The sequence below is a fragment of the Muntiacus reevesi genome, chromosome 16 (assembly GCF_963930625.1).
Source record: "Muntiacus reevesi chromosome 16, mMunRee1.1, whole genome shotgun sequence".
NCBI classification, from domain to species: domain Eukaryota; kingdom Metazoa; phylum Chordata; class Mammalia; order Artiodactyla; family Cervidae; genus Muntiacus; species Muntiacus reevesi.
This window is the reverse complement of record NC_089264.1, coordinates 22,910,364-22,930,530: the sequence shown is the minus strand read 5'-3', so window position 1 is coordinate 22,930,530 and position 20,167 is coordinate 22,910,364. Positions and strand designations below refer to the sequence as shown.

Genomic DNA, 20,167 nt, shown 5'->3' with positions numbered 1-20,167 from the left:
ACTTTATGTATTCATAGCTGTGCTCCCAACAAATAGTAATTCACAGCATATGGTAATGATAAGCAATTCATCTTAATGAAGAAATGCTATCTCTCTTTAGATTTCTCAATAACCCTGGTAAGTAAGAGGTTTTAGTACATCTTTTATAAAATTCAAATGTGTTTACTCAAAAAGTCAGTGAACTTAAGCAAAGAACAGTAAGAAGAGACCTTAAAAGTGAATATCTCAAAGCTTTATCCTGGAGAATTACCTTCACTATTTTCCACATAATCAAAATCAAAACAAATACCACACATTTACAACCCATGAAAATGTAAAATATTTAAATAAAATATCTGAATTAATATGTAATCAAACTTAGAGGAGCTGAACAATAGCAGGATAGAACTAAGTTCAAATATAAAGGTTCTTGCATATTTATTATTGTTATTCATTAAAACTCTTATTTAAATACTTAGGTTCCATTGAAAATCCTGAACAATCCATAATTCTATAGTAAGGTCAAGTAAAAATGCACATTTTTCAGACTTACTAGCTGTGACATGCAAATACAATGTCACGTTTAACGTTCTTGGAACTTAACTCTATTTAGGTTGTGGAAATGTATCACAGTAGCTCAGCTTAAAATTCAGAATATTGAATAATGAGGGCACAAAAAATACTTTTTACGTTAAACATATGGCATGCCAGATCTTAGTTCCCCAGCTAGGGATCGAACCTGTGCTCCCTGCATTGAGAACGCAGAGTCTCAACCAGTGGACCACTGTCTCCTGCACTGCAGGCAGATTCTTTATCAATCTGAGCCACCACAGAAGCCCAAGAAGCCCATACATTAAACAATTTTTAATAGGTAACTACTGTTAGCAAATTTTCAGAGAAGAATATAATCACGTATTTTAACTTGAAAGTCCAAAATTGAGAGGCAATCTTTTATGAAAGGTTAAAAACAATGAGCAATTTTAAGTAAAATTTCATTGTGTGTTTCCATTCAAGTAATTATCACTTCTTTTTTGGGCCTCTCTCTTGTTTTACCTTTTAAGTTCTAATGTTCTTTTATGCCTGGGGTATTATGCTACTATTTCAAAAGCCAGGCACTCTGGCACACTCCATTTTCCTCAAAGGTTAACGTACAGACCAAGGGAACCTTTAAAGATCTGCTTTTCCCATGCGTCCTTCCTGACCTTAACTCAGGGCCCTGCTGACTTCTCATGAAGTTTGGAAGGTACCTATGCCAAATGGCCTGCTGAGTGAATGCTGACAGGCTCTGAGGGGACTGGAAAATTGCAGCAGCATCACAGCGATGCGCGGTCAAGTGCCAGGGCAAAGACAGGACCTAATGCGTGGGCTACCGGCCACGCATTACAGGCTCTAGCTCACTACGGCGCAGCGTTCCCATCCATCCATGGAGCGACTACCGTAATTCCTCAGAGTTTTAACTGAATCAGCATTTGTGGAAGCTACTCTATAAATACAATTTAGTACCCAAATCATTTATTCATTGAGTGTTCTTGTGAATCCTTTTTTATTCTGCAGCCTGCCGTGAGCTAACAGCTAGCAACAGAAATAGGCATGAAGCATGGTCTCTGCTTTAGGAGGTCACCCGATCACCAACAGCACACAGTGACAAGGGTAAGAGGGGAAGAAGCCATGGAGCGGGAGTGCTGCTGCCAGCGGCAGAGAGCACGCTGAGCACATCTCTGCTTAAACTCCGTGTTCACTAACTACCTTCCTGTCGGTAGCTTGAAACCAGCAGTAGGGAAGAGAATTTACACCAACAAAATCTGCAAGTCCTACAAACGAGGGCCATTTTCTTTCTGCAGTGATGGGTTGTGAAACATTTACCACTGGAAGTAGGTGTTAATTGTCTGGAGAAAATTGTTCACCCAAATGGGGACAGTTGAAGGATCCTGAAGGATGAGTAAGAGTTTCAGAGGAGGGAAAAGTCTCCATAGAAGGAAGAGAGTTTTCAAATGCGTGGAAGCTGCAAGAATCCGTGTACTATTCAGATGAGGGGTGAGAAGTCTGGCACACATGGAGTCTGGGTACACTGGGGTGTGGGTAGGGTGGAAAGAGCAGCGGGGCATGCCTGGGGCTAAACTGTAAAGGCTTTAGCATAGTGCTAGGAACAAAGAAAACACTCAGATATAAGCCCCGGTGGCTCAGGAGGTAAAGAATCTGCTGCAATGCAGGAGACCTGGGTTCAGTCCTTCGGTCAAGTAGATTCCCCGGTGAAGGGAATGGCAACTCACTCTAGTATTCTTGCCAGAAGAAATCCATGGACTGAGGAGCCTGGTGGGCTACAGTTCAAGGTGTTCCAAAGAGCTGGACATGACTAAGCAACAAACACTTTCATTTCACTTTTCATACTCATCACAGAGGTACAGAGAACATACTTTGCACTTACCCACCCCTTTTCCAAAGAAAGAAAGAAAGAAAGGAAAAGATAGACTGATGGCTGGGTAGAGAGATAGAGATGTGACAAAGCAAATATACTCAAATGTTAATTGTAAAAAGTAAGTGATGGGGACAGGACTATATAATTCTTTCAACATTCCTTTATATCTGAAACATTGCATAATAAAATGTGAAAAAAAATAACAACACACCATTTTATCTGGAAGAAGCTTGCTTTTGAGAGAAAAGGGAGATAGCAGTTTTAAGAACAGGAGTCTCTCCATCCCTCCCATTCTTCGTGTTATATGAAGGGTGCACAAGCTCGACAAAGGAGGTCAGGGAGAAAAGTCCTCAGTGCAGTGACCTCCACCCCTGCTCTTCAACCAGCTCCAAGGGGAATCTGGACTGGTAAGATTTTGTTGTATAAGCCCAATTCAACAGAATCTAATTGCTTCTGATATCTTTTTGAAACTGTAAGAAGTGAAAATGATGAGCTACATAAAAGTTTTACACTTAAATATCTTATAAAATAGGAATATTTTCATATTATTAGAAGGTAAAAAAGTTGTTTTCAAAAAACTGAGTGCTTAATATTTAATGGAGAAAGTACTGGGACAATTCCACTTCATTTTTACACTGGCCTCAAATGTTTTATTATTTAGGCTTCTTTCTTTAAAGGACTTTTAACAAGTGTATCCATAGCACATGTCTTTAAATGCAAATACATTAGATTAAAAGGAGTGTATATATATTAACATCTCACACTTTTTCAGAAGAAAGATATATTTAAGAACTATATTCTTGCTGATAGGCTTCAAATATCTTAAATCTTTTAATTCAAAATCAGAAAATAATATAGAAAATTCACTTTTTAAAATTTGTTAAAGGATAATGAAGTCCTTCTCTGTAAGAAACCTATGCCATTGGAAAGTAAAATTTTATTATGATTCATTACTTTTAAGCAGAGTTTAGACATGTCTCCAGATTTTATTTTTTGACACATAGGGCAATTACTGAATTTGAATAAAGGTTATTGATGGAACAAAGCCTAAGGTGCTGAGATAATAAGATCTTTTGTTGTGCTACATTTAAGACAAAAGGTTTCCATCCATAATCAGCAATTTAGAAATACGATACCATGCAAAGACAGAATATGTCTTCAGAAGCCTCTAAAAACTTTGCATAATTTGTCTTCATAGCTCTTGACAAATGATGATGAAATCATAAGCATATAGACCATCTTTTATGGGAGAACACATTTTCCGAATTGGCCCTCATAAGGCTTGGAGTTAAATCATGCGCCTAAAACTTATTTTCTTGTCTTCTCTTTCTCTGACCAGGTTTAACAATAACAAGTCCTGAGCGTCTATATTCAACACAGCGATGCTGTGCAGAAGTTACTTAAACATTTACTCAGTTTTGCCCTCGGCTGTGGTGAGCGTGACAAGCACTTCACTACATTTTTCTACACCAGTAGGCACTTGAGTCCTGGGAATTAGGGTCAATATTATAAGCACTGAGAAACTGTCCACTCTGATGGACTGGCTATAATGATGCAGTCTTTACCTTTTTTTACTTATGCTTCTACAAAAGACTATCTCCCAAAGAATATTATTCTCCCTTCCAAGTTTAAATAATTATGTGGGATATATAATGTTGTAAACATTGCCATTTTAAAATGAACTGACAATACTATATTTTTTAAAAAATCAGTGGTATATCAATAACATAGCAATTTCATCCTATCATCATCCTTTCAAAGAAAAAAATTCTTATGTTGGTCCTTTTTTCTTTGAAATTGCATTTCCATTTCAATTTTCCTGATTTTAGTATGTTATATACATTATTTTATCACATTACACTTTTCTTCCAAAAAATATGCTTAAAATTTTAAATTTATTTTTAAAAATTTCCTGAGACAATGAGGCCCTAAGTCTTACAACTTCTTTTGTAATCAAAATCATGATTATTAGTAGTACATAACTGTACCCAGTAGCACAAGTATATGATAAATGTTTATGAATATTTCAAAAAAAAATTAGAAATATAATGATTGAGTGTATCCCTAGTGATAAAGATGAAAGGGCAGTTACACCGTCTTGATTAAGGAGACTTGCTAGGCACTGAATTTTTCCATTGTCTCTTTGTTTTAGTACTCTGGGCAGTGTTCACAGTGATTATCTAGGGAGGCCCATGCCTTTTTCTGTTAAAATAAGAGAAAAGCAACTGAGAATGAATGAGGAGGTGGGAAAGGAAAGACTGCAGTGAGCCTTGCATCTGATGCAAGCTCAGATGAGGTCCCAGGCTGATTGTCTTTAGGAATGAAGACACATGTAGGCTGAGGATGTAAAAATGGATTCCCTTACTCATCTTGAAATCCCTTTGGGTAATCCCAGTAGTCCAAATACTCTGGCATGAAGATAACTGCTCTATCAAGAATTATATCACCCAATTTCTAGAGGTGATAGCTGTTGGAAGATCTCCATGACCAGCCATAATTGGAGAATCCTGTATTGCTGATCCATTTAGGGTCAGTGCTGGTTAAACCTAGTTCAATGAGATTGGAGGTGTTACCCCTCACATAAAAGTTGTGTGTATGTTTATGTAGGTTATTCTATTGGGGAAAAACAACTTCAAGATAACAAATTGAAAAAATCTCTGTAAAAATTGATCTTTTTGAGGACTACAACCTAAAATATTTGGAATACCTTTCTAATTTTGATTCTAACAATACTATATTACTTATCTATAGGTGATAAAATTTGGACATAATGACTACTCATTCCAAACCACTCCAAACCACATATTCTGAATTTCTTCCATATGCTTTTTAGCTCAACTAAAATCTCAGCATGTAATAGGTCCTACAATGGTGTGATATTTGGCATAGGGCTAGTCTGTCTTACATGTCATTTTGAAAGTGCCAGAGGATCCTTGAAAGTATATATTTTTTAAAATAAAAAGACTCTGCTGTGTCGTAGATTTTTAAAAAGGCTAGCACAACCTAGACTATTTATTCTAATTTCTCTGTCATAAAACATAACTGGATTCTTTGGATCGGAAGCCTTAAAAATGTACAGAATGCTCCTAAATGTCAAATAACTGTCATTATTTGGTTATCTTAAATACATAGTTAAAAGCTACTTTCATTTCCAAGTGTTAATTTGATTCCACGGACTTTTGTTCTCTGAGACACTGTGTTCCATCTGTTCAATGATTCCTTGGTATAGCTGCAGAAATTGGCTATAAGCATAATTATAACTTGGGTAAAAATTAAACTTTAGAGTAGATTAGGAAGCTTGGTTGATTTTTTGAGAAACTCTCACATATTCAGCCTATGCCTTACAGAGGACATTTCAGTTTATTTATATTCACCAAAGTATAAACTAGTAGCATGTGAAATGCCATTTTGGATTGAATTCTTTATCATAACAGACATGCATCAATTTTATAAACTGACAATGAAAATAAAAGCAAAATAACATAAAATAATAAGTGTCAAGCTAATAATGGAGATATATTGTCTATAGAAGAAACACTCACAATGCCTGGATGTTTAACCTATCAAGGATTATTCTGAATATAGATGAGGATATAATAGTTGAGAAATGTATTTATTAAGGACCTAATTAAGCATACATATTAAATGCTGGAAGAATGCATTTAGACTAGTGCCAGGTACCATGCTACCTGCTGAAGCACTTAGCACAGATCTTTGATACATAATACTCAAAAAATTTTTCTCTTTATATTAAGAAGCAAATGCTTTTGCAGAGGTGAACAGTCCAGTGCTTCTAACAGTTACATTTCTCACTGTAAATTAAAAGTCTGACTGTGTGATCTTCGTTAATATCAAATTGCCTAGTTGGGAGCCTCAGTTGAGTTTTGTGCCAACCAGGCTAGACCTGCTTGGACCAGGATGGACTGCAGATGATGTTAATTCACTAGGGAAGAACAGGAGAAGCCAGGATGCTAATGGCTTTGTTTTGAGTCAAAAAAAAAAAAAAAAAAAACAAAAACCATTCCACAAAGATGGGTGACCAAATAAAATCAAGAGTTCTGTTCTTTAAAAATTCTGAGAAAAACTGGATGAAATGTCATAGCTTCTCATAAGCTAAGAGTAAAGATGAAGGGGGAAAAATGGATTTTTAGGAGAGCAAAAATAGACTACCCTGATAGAAAAATATTTTTAAACTTTAGATTTTTCTGAGCACTTATTAAACCTTTTCATATAGCTTTAAACATGCCACTTGAGATCAAACAACTATAAAGAGAATGTTTTACAAACCTTGGCCTTATAACAATTCTGCCATTGTTCAATCAATTAGTAATTATTCTAAGTGCAATCTTCATATTAAGAAGTTGGACCCACAAAATGCTTTAGTACAAAGAAAATGGTGCTTCCCTGGTGGCTCAGAGGTTAAAGCGTCTGACTGTAATGTGGAAGACCCAGGTTCAATCCCTGGGTCGGGAAGATCCCCTGGAGAAGGAAATGGCAACCTACTCCAGTATTCTTGCCTACAGAATCCCATGGACAGAGGAGCCTGGCAAGTCTACGGGGTTACAAAGAGTTGGACATGATTGAGCAACTAACACACTTACTCATTAATGGGGAGATAGCTGTATATAACATTTAGTTCATTCCACAAAGTCTGCACTTTTCTGTAATGTGAAAATTATGCCAACTAATAAACTCATTTGTGCAAAATCATGTAGTACTAAGAAGACGAAAAAGTACCTTTAATATCTGTGCTATTGTATCATGTAAGTTGGCAACTTAAAAAGATTTTCATTATTGTAATCACATATAAGTCAAACTTGATGATACTGACTACAATATGATGGCTACCCAGGCATCTTGTTTGGTAGTACAAGCCCCAAATATTAATAGCCCTATATACAGATGGGAATTTATACCCTCGTATCTAATAAATATATGTGTACATTTTTAGACATGTTTCAGTTTTAATAATATACTGGATATAAAATTTGTTTCCTTTTTATAGCATAATCATGATGAAAAAAGGATACATTTATAGTGACCAAAATGACTTAGCATATTAATTTAAAAAAATTAGGAATAAACTGGAAAGTAATTAACAAAAGTATGACAAGCAACTACAAAGACTTTTATAAAATATTGACTAGTCTTTCTTTTTATAGATTTCTTCCTTTCCTTTCTCCAATTACATAATGCAAATTCAGTTATTTTTAAAAAGATACAAGAACTTAAAACTGATAAACTGATATCCATCTTTGACATGTAATTTTTTGGAAAAATTACATGGATTTCTCACATAGTCATACTTTTTAAAACAGTAAAATACACAAAGTGTTTTCGTTTTCTTTGTCAGAAGTAGAAGAGAACAAGAAAGATGTCATGTTTCCTCCTTCAACTATCAAGTATTTTATCCCAATTTACTCTCCTTCCTCCAGTCGTCTAAATCCTCTGTGAAAGCAACCTATTTAAAATTGGTTTCTTATTGTACTATACTCTCAGCTCAATGAAGGCAGAGACTATGTTTTTATTTACCACTGAATAATAGAAAAAGGTATTCTATGAATATTTTATGCAGAAATTTAAAAATAATATAGAAAACAAAACAGAAATATACCATGATATAAAAGTTAAGGTGCTTTGAGTTTTATTTTAGTATTTGGCCTTTTAAAAAATAATTTCAATTTTCTTTTTTAGCTATTATAAATATTAAACAAACTTTGCTATTTGCCTCTTTCCAATAATCTTTTATCTGACAAAATGACACCCTAATATTTCATTTTCTGGTTTTCTGGTAAGATTTATATCTCATAGTAATTTTTATGCATTTGGTGCAAATATTTTTAAACAGCTGCTGCTTGAACTGCTCCACAATCCTGGTTCTCATTGCCTTTCCCTCATCACTCTTTTCTCTATTTCATTTGTTTGTCTTTCTTCAGCTTCATAAAGAAGGGATAATTTTCCTGACTAGTCCTCAATTTTCTGATGTTTCCTTCCACATCAGTAACTCTGGAGGCTCATTTGACTCTGAGTAGATTCAATTGTGACTTTTAACACAAAGCCTCACTCAACTGTTCCAATTTCATTCCCAATTTCCAGGGCTCCATTTTCAAATCCTGCTTGGATATCTCCAGAGCCATGTCACTTTTACTCAAACTCATGTCTGTCACTAAACCAGGGGTCCCCAACTTTTGGGATCACATGTCTGATGACCTGAGGTGGAGCTGATATAATAATAATGGAAATAAAGTGCAGAATAAATGTAATGCACTCAAACTATCCTTAAACCATCCTTTTCCCACCCCGTCCTCCACTGGCCCGTGGAAAGACTGTCTTCCATGAAACAGGTTTCTAGTGCCAAAAAGGTTGGGGGTTGCTACACTAAACTCATCTTTCTCCTGAAATGGATGAAGTTTTTCCATAACTGTTCTCATCCTCCTAGGTACCAAGGTTTGAACCATCAAAACCTGCTTTGGTTTTCTTTACCCACTGATTCCATAGTTGTAAGTCCTTGGCCAGTTCTTTGGAATAGCTCCCTCTTCCTTTTATTATTAAGACTATCATTGTTCCAATCTAGTCACCTTGACCTTGACATACTTTATTCAGTTTCTAAATTATAACCCAACTCATCCTTTGTTCCTTCTCCAAGCATTTTTCCAAGCTTGGAAAAAGTATTTGCTTTTTCTCAAACACAGCTTTTAAGATGATGGCAGGTTAGGCTAAGAGTTGATAGAACAAGAATCATACGGCCACTGTGCCCTCAGAGCTCTTGTTTGATAGTATGTCTAAACATTTCTTTGAAATTTTTTCATATTAAATGTAATACTTTCTCTCCTAAACTGCCAATTATTATAGAACATAACCTTTTTTTTTTTTTTTTTCCAGATTGGGAACCTGAAATGTGAGATGCTGAAATGAGTTGCTCAGAAATGACAATGATTACAGCCACAGGAAGAGCTCTAAGCTAATGACTCTCAGTATATGTGCTGCCAGACACACAAAACAGAAGGAAATTTTTAAGATGACATTCATCTCAAACACTCATCATGGCAAACAAACACAACTTTGGTAGAAAATGATTTACCCGAGTCCTTAAAGAGGTATTCCTCCAGGACCAGTAAGATGGCACATAAGTCCTACTAATTTCCAACTTTGCACTTTAAAAAATTCTGCATAATTTTTTAAAGTTAGACAGAAAGCAGTGGGGAGACACTCTGGAACCTGTGATATTAGATTTGAAGAATTATCTAATAATTCAAAGCAGATGATGGAAGATAATTTTCTTGTATACAATTTAGATGGTTTCGTAGAGGCATGCAAAAAAACTGCTATGATTCCATATTTGGTGACTTGCCTGTGGTTAACATTAGGATAAGGCAAAAATGTGGATAAAGGATAAGAGTTCCACCATGTGGTTTGCTCCTTTAGATGAAAGCAGAGACATAAATTCTAATTTAATCCTAAGTCTTTCCAGGGCAGCTTGAAACTATACTTGGCTTGAAATGTATTAGTTTTTATTATTTTTTCTTTCTTATTCTACAGGGTTTCAGTTTTACCTCCAGAGTTCTTTCCTGTTAGCCAGACTTATCACATATCATAGTCTCAAACATACTTTGCTTACACATATGTATATATACATATATATAAGATAGTGATCTCAGAGTCTAAGATTTTAGACAAAAAGAAAGTTCCAAATAAATATTTCTAACTCATGAAAGTGTCATTAGGCTTTTAACGCTATTCCAGACTTCCTTATTATAATACTGAACAGTAAAGAAAGCTTTGTGATGGAGATTGCTTGATTTCTGTCAGCTTCTCTGACCCCCCACTCCACACACTTTGGGATCACTTACTAATCTGTGCTCTGAAAATAATCTTCTTCATTAATGAAAATTAACTACTAAATGAGATACATCTACTTGGATTTCGTTCTTCTCTGACATGTACTGGGGAATAACAAACCCAAATTAAAACCAGACTATCCTTTTATCATCCAAAATCAGAAGTGGAAACAGGAATCAAAGACCCCAATACATATAAACCAGATCCTCAAAAGACATTCAGTTGGCATTAAACTGCCTCAAAACTTTACAAGATAACAGAAGTTTTGTATTTTATTTTCAACAGAAAAGAACCACAGACCAATTTAAAACAGTGATCTTTTTCTAGACAGGCTATCAAATTCCTTTATTTGTAAGGCAGAAGCTGAGGAGTAGAAATGCATGACATGATTTCTACCTAGCAGAAGCCTAGGCAAGCCAGGAGACTTTTTGTCTATTCATATGCAGTAAAATTTTTCTCATTATCAAACACATAACTTCTTGGAGTGAATTAAGGTTAAAGGAGTAAAACAAAACTATTTTATTTGCTCTGACTTTCATGGCCAAATGATTGTGCAAAAAATCTATTTCTTTATTTTATGGCTATTTAACAGAACAAACTAAAGTATATTATGTTTCGCTAACAGTGTTGTTTTGCAAAAAAACAAAAACTCATCAGACTGTTAAAAAAAAATTCAAACACTATATCTATAGCTTGTGGAAAGTTCAAGAGTCTGAGAAACAGGCAGACGCTGGCATGAATCCAGGCTCCATTAGTTCACTAGTTCTTTGACCTTAGGTTTTAACCTCACTGCCCTGAGCTCTGTAAAACTGGGCATAATCAAAGCACCTATATAAAAAAGTTGTCTTGAGGATGAGGGACAATATAAATCACCTAAGAAATTTCCATAAAATATATCATAGTTAATTATAAGTTTTTGTTTGCCAAAAGGGTAAGAGTTAATACAGATAAACCACATGGAATGATGCCTAACACCTAAGCGTTAGCTGTGGCCACCTTCATTGTCAAGTGGTAGAGGAGAGCTGACAAAATCCAAAGGAAAAGAAGCAAAATGAATCCCACACCTAGCACTCCGCAAGGATGTGAGGAGAATTCCTATCTATGACAGACTTTATAAACACTCACAGGTCCCCTTGATAAGGTGCTCTGAGAGGCAGGGTCTGCAAAGGCACCGTTGCTGTTGCTTAGTCATGAGGTCATGTCTACTCTGAAACTCCACGGGCTGTAGCCCGCCAGGCTCCTCTGTTCATGGGTTTCCCAGACAAGAATACTGAAGTGGGTTGCCTTTTTCTTCTCCAGGGGACCTTCCCGACCCAGAAATCAAACCTGCTCTCCTGCATTGCAGCAGGCAGACTCATTACCACTGAACCACCAGGGGAAGACACCATTACTACCCTGGATTTTATAGCTGATGTTGGATATTAAGCAAAATATTGAGAAAGGTTTGATAAAGACTCATCAAGAGATGCTTTTGCTTTAGAATAAGCAGCCAGTTAAGGATAGCTTTAATTAAGTCCTTTGATGTCTTCTGATTCCTGCTTTCACCTCTGGATCCAACCACAAGTGCAGAAAGAAGCCTGATAGAGCATAAGGGCCAGCCCCAGAGAGAGACAGACACTGCAGGCTGCCGAAAGGAGGAGCAGGGTGGGAGAATGCAACCTTGATCCTCAGGTTGAAAATAACAGCATACAGAAAAGAGAGAAAAAAAAGAAAAAAAACACAAAGATATGTTCTCAATAAACTATTGTCCCCAAAAGAGTTAAATAGTTCTGGAAAGATTTTCAAGTTGTTTTCTGAGTAGCTTTGAGGAAATCCATAATTTCTGTGTCGTGTTAAATAAAGCACTAAAGAACATTTCTGATGATTTACTCTGAAATGTATACTACCCTAAGTTAAACACATTTTTAATTAAAACTTTACTTCTGTTTTCCTTTTTCTTCCTTAGATGGCAAATTTATGAGATATGAGCTTAAAAAAAAATCTTATTTAGATGTCGGAACTGTTTCTCTGCAGGAATGACCAAAGATTCGAACATGGTATTAAGAGTTCACTGGTCTGCTTAGAAAGAAAAGAATTCTTCCAAGTGCCCTGAAAAGGACATGCACCTCTATCATTGGCATGAACAAGTTTAAAAGCAACTGCTGATGAACACAGCACATTGATTAGAACGAATTATTTTAAAGCAGAGGAAGTTCCAAAATGCATCCTTTCATGTAAGTGACTAAGCAAGTGGGTGAAGGAACTCACTAAAGCAAAGTAAACAGTGAGGCAGTCCTGGTGATTCTCAACTGTGCAGGAAACAGCAGCACTGTTGAAATGTGCAGGTACTTTTGGCTTTAGGGGCTGGCAGTACATAGTAGGTGCTCAATATATATTTGCTGAATGAGTGAATGAACATATAATTACAATCATATGCAGGTCTACTTATTTCATACCATGTTCTATCTATTTAATAATTATTGGTCAATAAACCTCGCTAAAACAGAGACTTGTTAACAGAGGAACACTTCTGTATTAATGCTACTTGATCTTCCTTTTTGAGGAGTAACAGAAACATAGTGAAAGGCATCTATTACAACACGCTTGTTGACTTTTAGATTCCATCAGGTTAGTATTCTTTCTTGAGGGAAAAAGAATATCTTTCTAACCTTCCATTAGGAAGATTTAATATCTCTTAGATGGTATTGTAACTATCTCACTATATATAGATAGTTATATATGGTATATAACCAACTAACTATACCTGGAAAAGTTAACAATGGTAAACTGTGGCTTTAACATATGGAACAGCTAGAATCTGGATAAAGCACAGAACATCCACTGGTTTTCTGAATATTTTAAAATATGTCAATATGTTTACTTAAGAAAGTTTTTACAAACTATTTTTTTAGCTCATTCTAACCTAGTAAAAGTTTAAAAAATTCTTTTCTTCCCTGTATTGTACATTCCCTCGCAAAGTGATATATGACTAAAGAGTAGTAACATGGAGACAAGTAATGAAGACAAGAGAAGTTACAGGAAGGAGAAAAACCTTGAGATGGTAGAAATAATTGTACACTTTAAATTTACCTGAGTATATAGATTGTACGTATGTGAGTAAATGGACACTTTTATTTTACTTTTGCCTAAAGAGTTAGGTATTCTGCATTTATAGAAGTGACTTGTATTAAGCTCAAATAAATATTAAACCATGCTGTTCAGACAGTAACTTTCAGAAAAGGCTACATTCTTGCTTCATTTTATACATGTACAGTTCCAAAAGGTAAAAAATTATATCAATTTAAACTTGTCACAATATTTACTTTCCACAGCCACCATCCCCTTTTATTTGATAATGTCTTATTTTATTGATATTTTATGTTTACACATCAGTCTCTCTAATCAGACTGCAACTTCCTCTTAGGTCTTCAATGCATTTTGGAATCCTGAGTGTCCTGTGCAGAGTAGGCACATATTAGACATTTATGGAAGTGAACTTTGCTCTTGCACTTTCCTCTTCCAACTACATTACCATCCCTTTTAGGGCCCTTTTGTAAGAGCCAGAGTAATTTTTCTCTCTATCCACATCAGGAATCTTTGTCTTTTATAGAAAGTGTACTCTCTGAAGGTAACTGAATACCAAATAGTATTTAAAAAAATAATAAAAAACATAATAACTTAATTATTACAGATATGAAAAGATATTAAGTTAACATAAATATCAATATGTCAATGTGTAAGTTATCTTTTATCATAGACATCAAAATTTGAATAACTGACAGGGACAACTTCACTAAAAGAGCCAGAAAAGTGATTTAGCAATGTGAGCACATGGTTATAAAGTACTTTACTGCTTCAACTGTGTTTTCAAGGTGATGGGAAAATTCATGGATTTTGTTTCTTATATTTCTTCAAAGCAATTATAAAATATCGTAACATTGTTCATCCTCAGCAGTATATTATTCACACATAATCTAAATCTTAGAAATTTATTCTTAGGGTTACCTGTAAGATGCCAAGTAGCTACCTAGCAAACTGAATTAGCACAAAGGCTCAAGGCTCTTACCATCAAATCCATCTTCTTCTGATCCTAGCTCATCGTCTGAGCAGATGTTGAGGACGTTTACCAGCATCTCAGTCACTGAGGAGACAAAGGAAAGAAAGAAAAAACAGTCTAAAAAAATCTACTGTAATGTTCATTTTACTCTGGCATTGTTAATGAGCAGGCTGGGCAGTAACATCCTAACCTATATTGAAGATGGAATTTCCTGCATAGCAGTTTTTATAAAATTCAGATCATAAAAGGTATCAGGCCTTGTGTTTCTATGCAGACTTTATATTATTAAAATTATCAGCTCATGCTACGAAATCTAATGGAAACACTGACCAGGAATCAGTCAATAGACAGTGGACAAAAGAAAACTGTGGATGTGAATATAGCATACATCTATGAAGGAGAAAATGCTTTCTAATTTTTATTTATCTGTACAGTGATGCTCTTAGATTTAGACAAGACTACAAACATTAGGTTCATAGGAACCAAGTGAATGCTGCTGCTGCTGCTAAGTCACTTCAGTCGTGTCTGGCTGGATCTCTTTTTAAATTTTTTTAGTCCCCTAGAGAACTCAGTGTAGTGATGGAAATGTGGTTTGTGTTTAAGAAAAACTGATGATTGATGAACTAATATATTTGAGATAGCTTTGAGAATATCAATTTAAAAAATTGGTGTGTTGAGATATACATATAGCATTAAATTTCATTTTCAAAAAGGTTTTACAAATGAAGCTTAGGTAAGTCTGATAAGAAATTTACTTGAGTAAATAGATTAAAAGAGGGTTGTATAAAAGCATTATACACAGAAATTAGTACTGAAACACTTTATACTAACTTACATGTTATTTGCATTGAACATTTTTAAAAGTTAGGTTGGGTTCTATCATGAGTGTGAAAAGAAGCTTGTCCAGTATTTCTTCAAGAGTTCATTTTTAAAATCAATGTTCTTCTAGCATTAAAGATATATGTTAATGAGTGAAACTTCAGTGGGGCCAACATTAACCCAGAGCTCCGGTTTCATTATCAAAAGTAAGTTATGTACACATACATATTAATATATTCTTTTGTTACAGATGTTCAAAAAATCTGAATAATTAATGGAAACAACCCACATGAAGGGTGTTTAAGGGTCGTTGTCAGGATTCTCAGTGCTTTTCCATCCATGCTGTGATCTGATGGGTGCAAGGAAGTGGTGACATGGAGTAGTACTGGGAACATTTATCTATGAAAATTAAAATTTACTGACTCTTAAAATTTACTTTTGACTTATTTTGGTGTTGAAGGGGAAGACTTCTTTGATGACAGTTCATAACTTCTTGGGTTTAATCATTAAAGGATATTTAAAGAAAAAAACAAGGATTGTAGGAAAATGAATATGATACATGCTAATATTAATATATTACATATATGTATGAATATAAATACACAAATATTTCAGAAAAATGCACAGCTTTTCTCTAAAATCCCCCCATAGGACATTATTTTTCTAAAACAAGTACAAGCTCTTATGTTTATTACAATGCCTATTCCCTTTCTCTGTGATACTCAAGACTTTGCTTGAGGAATGATCCAGACTATCACCATCATGCCTCCTGAATGGAAAACCCAAGTTCAGTGGGTGCAGGCTTTTCCTCAAAATTTTTGTTGTGGTTTAGGTCAAAATATAAAAAACAAATAAAGGGAGAATGAAGGAAAGAAAGAAAAGACCAATTCTTCTGAAAAACTGGAGCATGCTAATAAACAACTTTTAAAATATGAATCTTTCTCATTTAATGGTCACAATATTTATCATCACTCAGTTGCTCAGTTGCATCCAACTCTTTGCCACCCATGGTGGCAGGCTCCGCTGTCCATAGGAATTTTCGGACAAGAATACTGGAGTGGGTCACCATTTCCTCCTCCAGGGGATCTTCAAAACCCAGGGATCCAACCCATGTCTCCTGTTTCTCCCACACTGCAGGTGGATTCTTTACTGTCAAGCCATCATCATGATGAACTTTTTTTTTTGTTATTGTACATGCTGTGTTTCAAAATATTGTAGACATTAATCACTTTCATACAATGATTATTATTAACATCAGAAATGTGAGGAAAGCATGGTTATCTCAACCTTTTAATTTGACTGGTAGTTTGTAAAATAAAATAGAATTTTTGAATTATAATACAAAGGGTTAAGAAGAGAAGGTAGCCATTATAGCTTGAAGCCAGTTAAAACTATGAATCTGTTACTTTTTTAAAGTTGGATTATTCTAATAAGATTATGTAAATTATCCTAACAGTTTTCATTTCTTTTATTTCCCCCTTAATTCCATCCATTACATGTTAATAACATGTACAATGACACACTTTCAAATCACTGCTCCTATGGTGCAGCCTGTGAGTTTTACTGGTTAGACCAAAGGGCTTCTCTTTCTCACTATTTCATGGTAAAAGGGCCACAAGTGTTCTCCTTCCTTCTCATATCATTTTATGTAACATCAACATACATATACTATCAGGTGTAAGATGCCTAGCTGGTGAGAAGTTGCTGAGTAGCAGAGAGAGCCCAGTCTAATGCCCTGTGATGACCTGGAGAGATGGGATGAGGGGAGAGGAGGGAGGCTAGGAAGGAAGGGGACGTATGTATAATAATGGCTGATCTGCATCGTTGTAACAGAAACCAATGCAACATTGTAAAAAAAATTTTTTAAATATAGCTAAAGAAAAAGAAAAAAGAAGAACATCCCAGGATTCCACAACACACCTTTTTCCCCAACAAATGGCAGGGACCAGGTGAAAACATCCATGAAATTTGGAAGCCAATATGGATGAGGAGAACAGTTGAATTGCCTGATATTCATGACATTGTTCTCATACTTCAATACTGCAGCTGAAAAAAACAAAACGAAGGAAATTAGATTCACAAGCATTTATTTCTGCTTCTACACATGGCTTGAGTTGATCAAGAAAATTCAACTAATTGAGTTAAGCTCCAAAATATCAAGGCAAATAGCTTCATTTATCATGAATGTTTATACTAGTTATGGATTTAATCTTCACTCAGTGTGATATGTAACTGCAAAATATATAAATGCTATATATGAAAATTCATTGTAATTTGGCAAATATATATAAAAAAATAGTTATCAAACACCAGGAATTGGATCAAGCTTTTTTGCAGCCAAGAATATTTTAGTCTTATTTAATATTTGATGAGACAAACAAAAGTGGCATAGGTAAGTTAGTGCAATATAATTTAACAATCTCAAATATCTGAACACAATTTATTCCTACTGCTTTTAAACCACACTTTTTTCCCCCAGTAGAACTCACAACAGTTGTACAAACAGTTTAAATTAGACTGCAATCTTGACTTTATAAAGAAAATGTTTGGATTGAATTCTGCCTTAAATAATATGCTAGTATCTGACTCCTCACTTAACTTCTGAAAAGGATGCACCATCCACAAAGAATAGGAAAATAAATCTGCTTGCTTTACTCTGGTTTGTCTGGTGTCTGTAGGCTGGATGGATACTCATATGGAATGTTATGGCTGAAGAGATGCTAAGAGCATAGCTGATCTCCCTTCTAACCAGGCTCATTCAGAACTTCATCTATAGCAATCAGGACACAGAGGGAGCAGGTCTCTGAATACTTTCAATGAAGCAAAAGCTTTACTACTTACTGATTTTAGTTCTCCCTTCTGAAAAAATACAGAACAAGTACACTTCTGTTTCTTTAAACATTAAGAACTAAACTCTCATATTACAGACTTTCTATGATGGCATAATTAGCATTTGTGTGTGCCTGCTAAGTCACTTTAGTTGTGTCCAAATCTTTGCAATGCTATGGACTGTAGCCCGCTAGGCTTCTCTGTCCATGGGATTCTCTAGGCATGGATTCTGGAGGGGGTTGCCATTCCCTCCTCCAGGGGATCTTCCTGACCCAGGATTCGAACCAGCTTCTCCTGCAGCTCCTGCATCGCAGGCAGATTGTTTACCGTAGAGCCACCTAGGAAGCCCGTGATTAGCATTATCTTAGTGGATATTACTGAACAGATCCTAGATGATGTCAAAGGAGTTTTTCATGGCTTTGTCTGGGGGTTTAAAATATAGAAAAATTAGTGATTTCACTACTTTAAAATTTTTAGGTTGACTTTATATGTGAAAGATTAGTTATAGCATGTGATTCCTATGCATAAACATAGGCCTTAAAAATTTCTTTAAAAAAAAAAATGACTGGAAGTTTACTAGGTTTGAGCTTTTGCATCAATGTCTGCACTAACATCTTTTCTTCTTACTTGATGATGTCTTTAACATAACATTGCTTTCATAGCTCCACATTTTTCTTTCACTTCAAAAGTTTTCTCAGAACCTCTGAATTTCCAAATTCTTCCCATAGCTTGGTGCCCAGCTCAAACACTATCCCCTCTTTGAAATCTTTTCTGATTTTTTCTGATGAGTGTCTTTCTTCTGAATTCCCAAAGCCCTTGACTTATAGCTCTATTTGCATTTATTATTTAATTTAAATACAGGTATTCTATGTATATATGAATATGCCCAATGTCTCTCTATGTCTGTAAGGAAAAGTACCCTTCAGCAGACTTAATAGTATTTATGTTTGAGTGCTGAAGAATTGATACTTTTGAATTGTGTTACTGGAGAAGACTCTTGAGAGTCCCTTTGACTGCAAGGAGATCAAACCAGTCAATCCTAAAGGAAACGAATCCTGAATATTCATTAGAAGGACTGATGCTGAAGCTGAAGCTCCAGTATTTTGGCCACCTGATGCAAAAAACCTGTTCGCTGGAAAAGACCCTGATGCTGGGAAAGATTGAGGGCAACAGGAGAAGGAGGCAGCAGAGAATGAGATGGTTAGATAGCATCACCAACTCAATGGGCATGAATCTAAAACAAGCTCTGGGAGATAGTGGAGGACAGAGGAGCCTGGCGTGCTGCAGTCCGTGGAGTCACAAAGGGCCAGACATGACTCAGTGAATGAGCAACGTTTCACATACCATCTTCGTAGCATAAATGCTCAAAAGCTAAGGACATATCTTGATATTTCCCCCATAATCTTTTTCAAGAAAATTCCTCCTAATCCCTTTGACCTTTCCTCATAGGAGACAGCTTCTAGAGCCTTTCCCTCAATCTGCACATCCTATTCTGGATGCTTGCGACATCAGCAATGAGACTTAAAAGTGTGGCTCAGAACTAATATAATCTTGGTGGGGATGATCAGTGCAGAGTAGGGGAAGAATATGTAGTTTTCTGTGATTTGCATACTACATACATCATACTGCAGCTGAACAATAAGTGGATGTTTTCAGCAGCTTGCCATTAACAAAAATCATACTTAACAGTGAGGTTTTTTTCTTTGAATCATATTTCAGGCTGACCAACCCAATTCCAGAGAACAGAATCACAGATGGTTTGGGGACAAGAATTATAGATGGTAAAATCAACACTGAGTTACTGTCTTCCTATAGAATACTGAATCCTCCATACACTCCTGTAAACCCATTCTTCTTTGCATTATCCTATCATTGATTCGATATGTCATTTAGCCTAAGGATACAATTACACAGTATTAAAAACATGCAAAATGAAAAAATCATGGCAAATGACAACATCGCCTTTGCTAGATGAGAAAGATGAAGTCCTTTCAGCTTAGCTGCCTGGTCTCTGAGCACCAGCTTCATGGAAATGGTATTTATACTATTTTTAAATACTGCATATTCTTAGCAGGAATGGATCCTCCTGTCTTCAAAAGAATCTTTTAAGGTTATGAATTGTCTTTTTGAAGAGTAATTTCTTCTCCAAGTTTTCCCCACTTTGTATTAGCTTAGGGTGGTGCAGCAGGAATAAATAAATAAGTGTTATAACTGAGAGTACCCAGGAGAAAAGGGAGGCTTTTGATAAT

At 35.5% G+C, this 20,167-nt stretch overlaps 1 protein-coding gene across 3 annotated transcripts in view; it reads right to left on the bottom strand.

The window, feature by feature from the left end:
- The window catches only part of PPP3CA (protein phosphatase 3 catalytic subunit alpha), a 312,598-nt gene that overhangs the window by 14,073 nt on the left and 278,358 nt on the right, over window positions 1-20,167 (bottom strand). For all 3 annotated transcript variants that reach the window (XM_065907021.1, XM_065907022.1, XM_065907023.1), the window contains exons 9-10: window positions 17,010-17,135; window positions 14,280-14,354 (exon numbers count right to left, since the gene is read on the bottom strand). In XM_065907021.1, coding sequence (XP_065763093.1) covers window positions 14,280-14,354; window positions 17,010-17,135 — 201 coding nt within the window. The remainder of the gene's footprint in view (window positions 1-14,279; window positions 14,355-17,009; window positions 17,136-20,167) is intronic.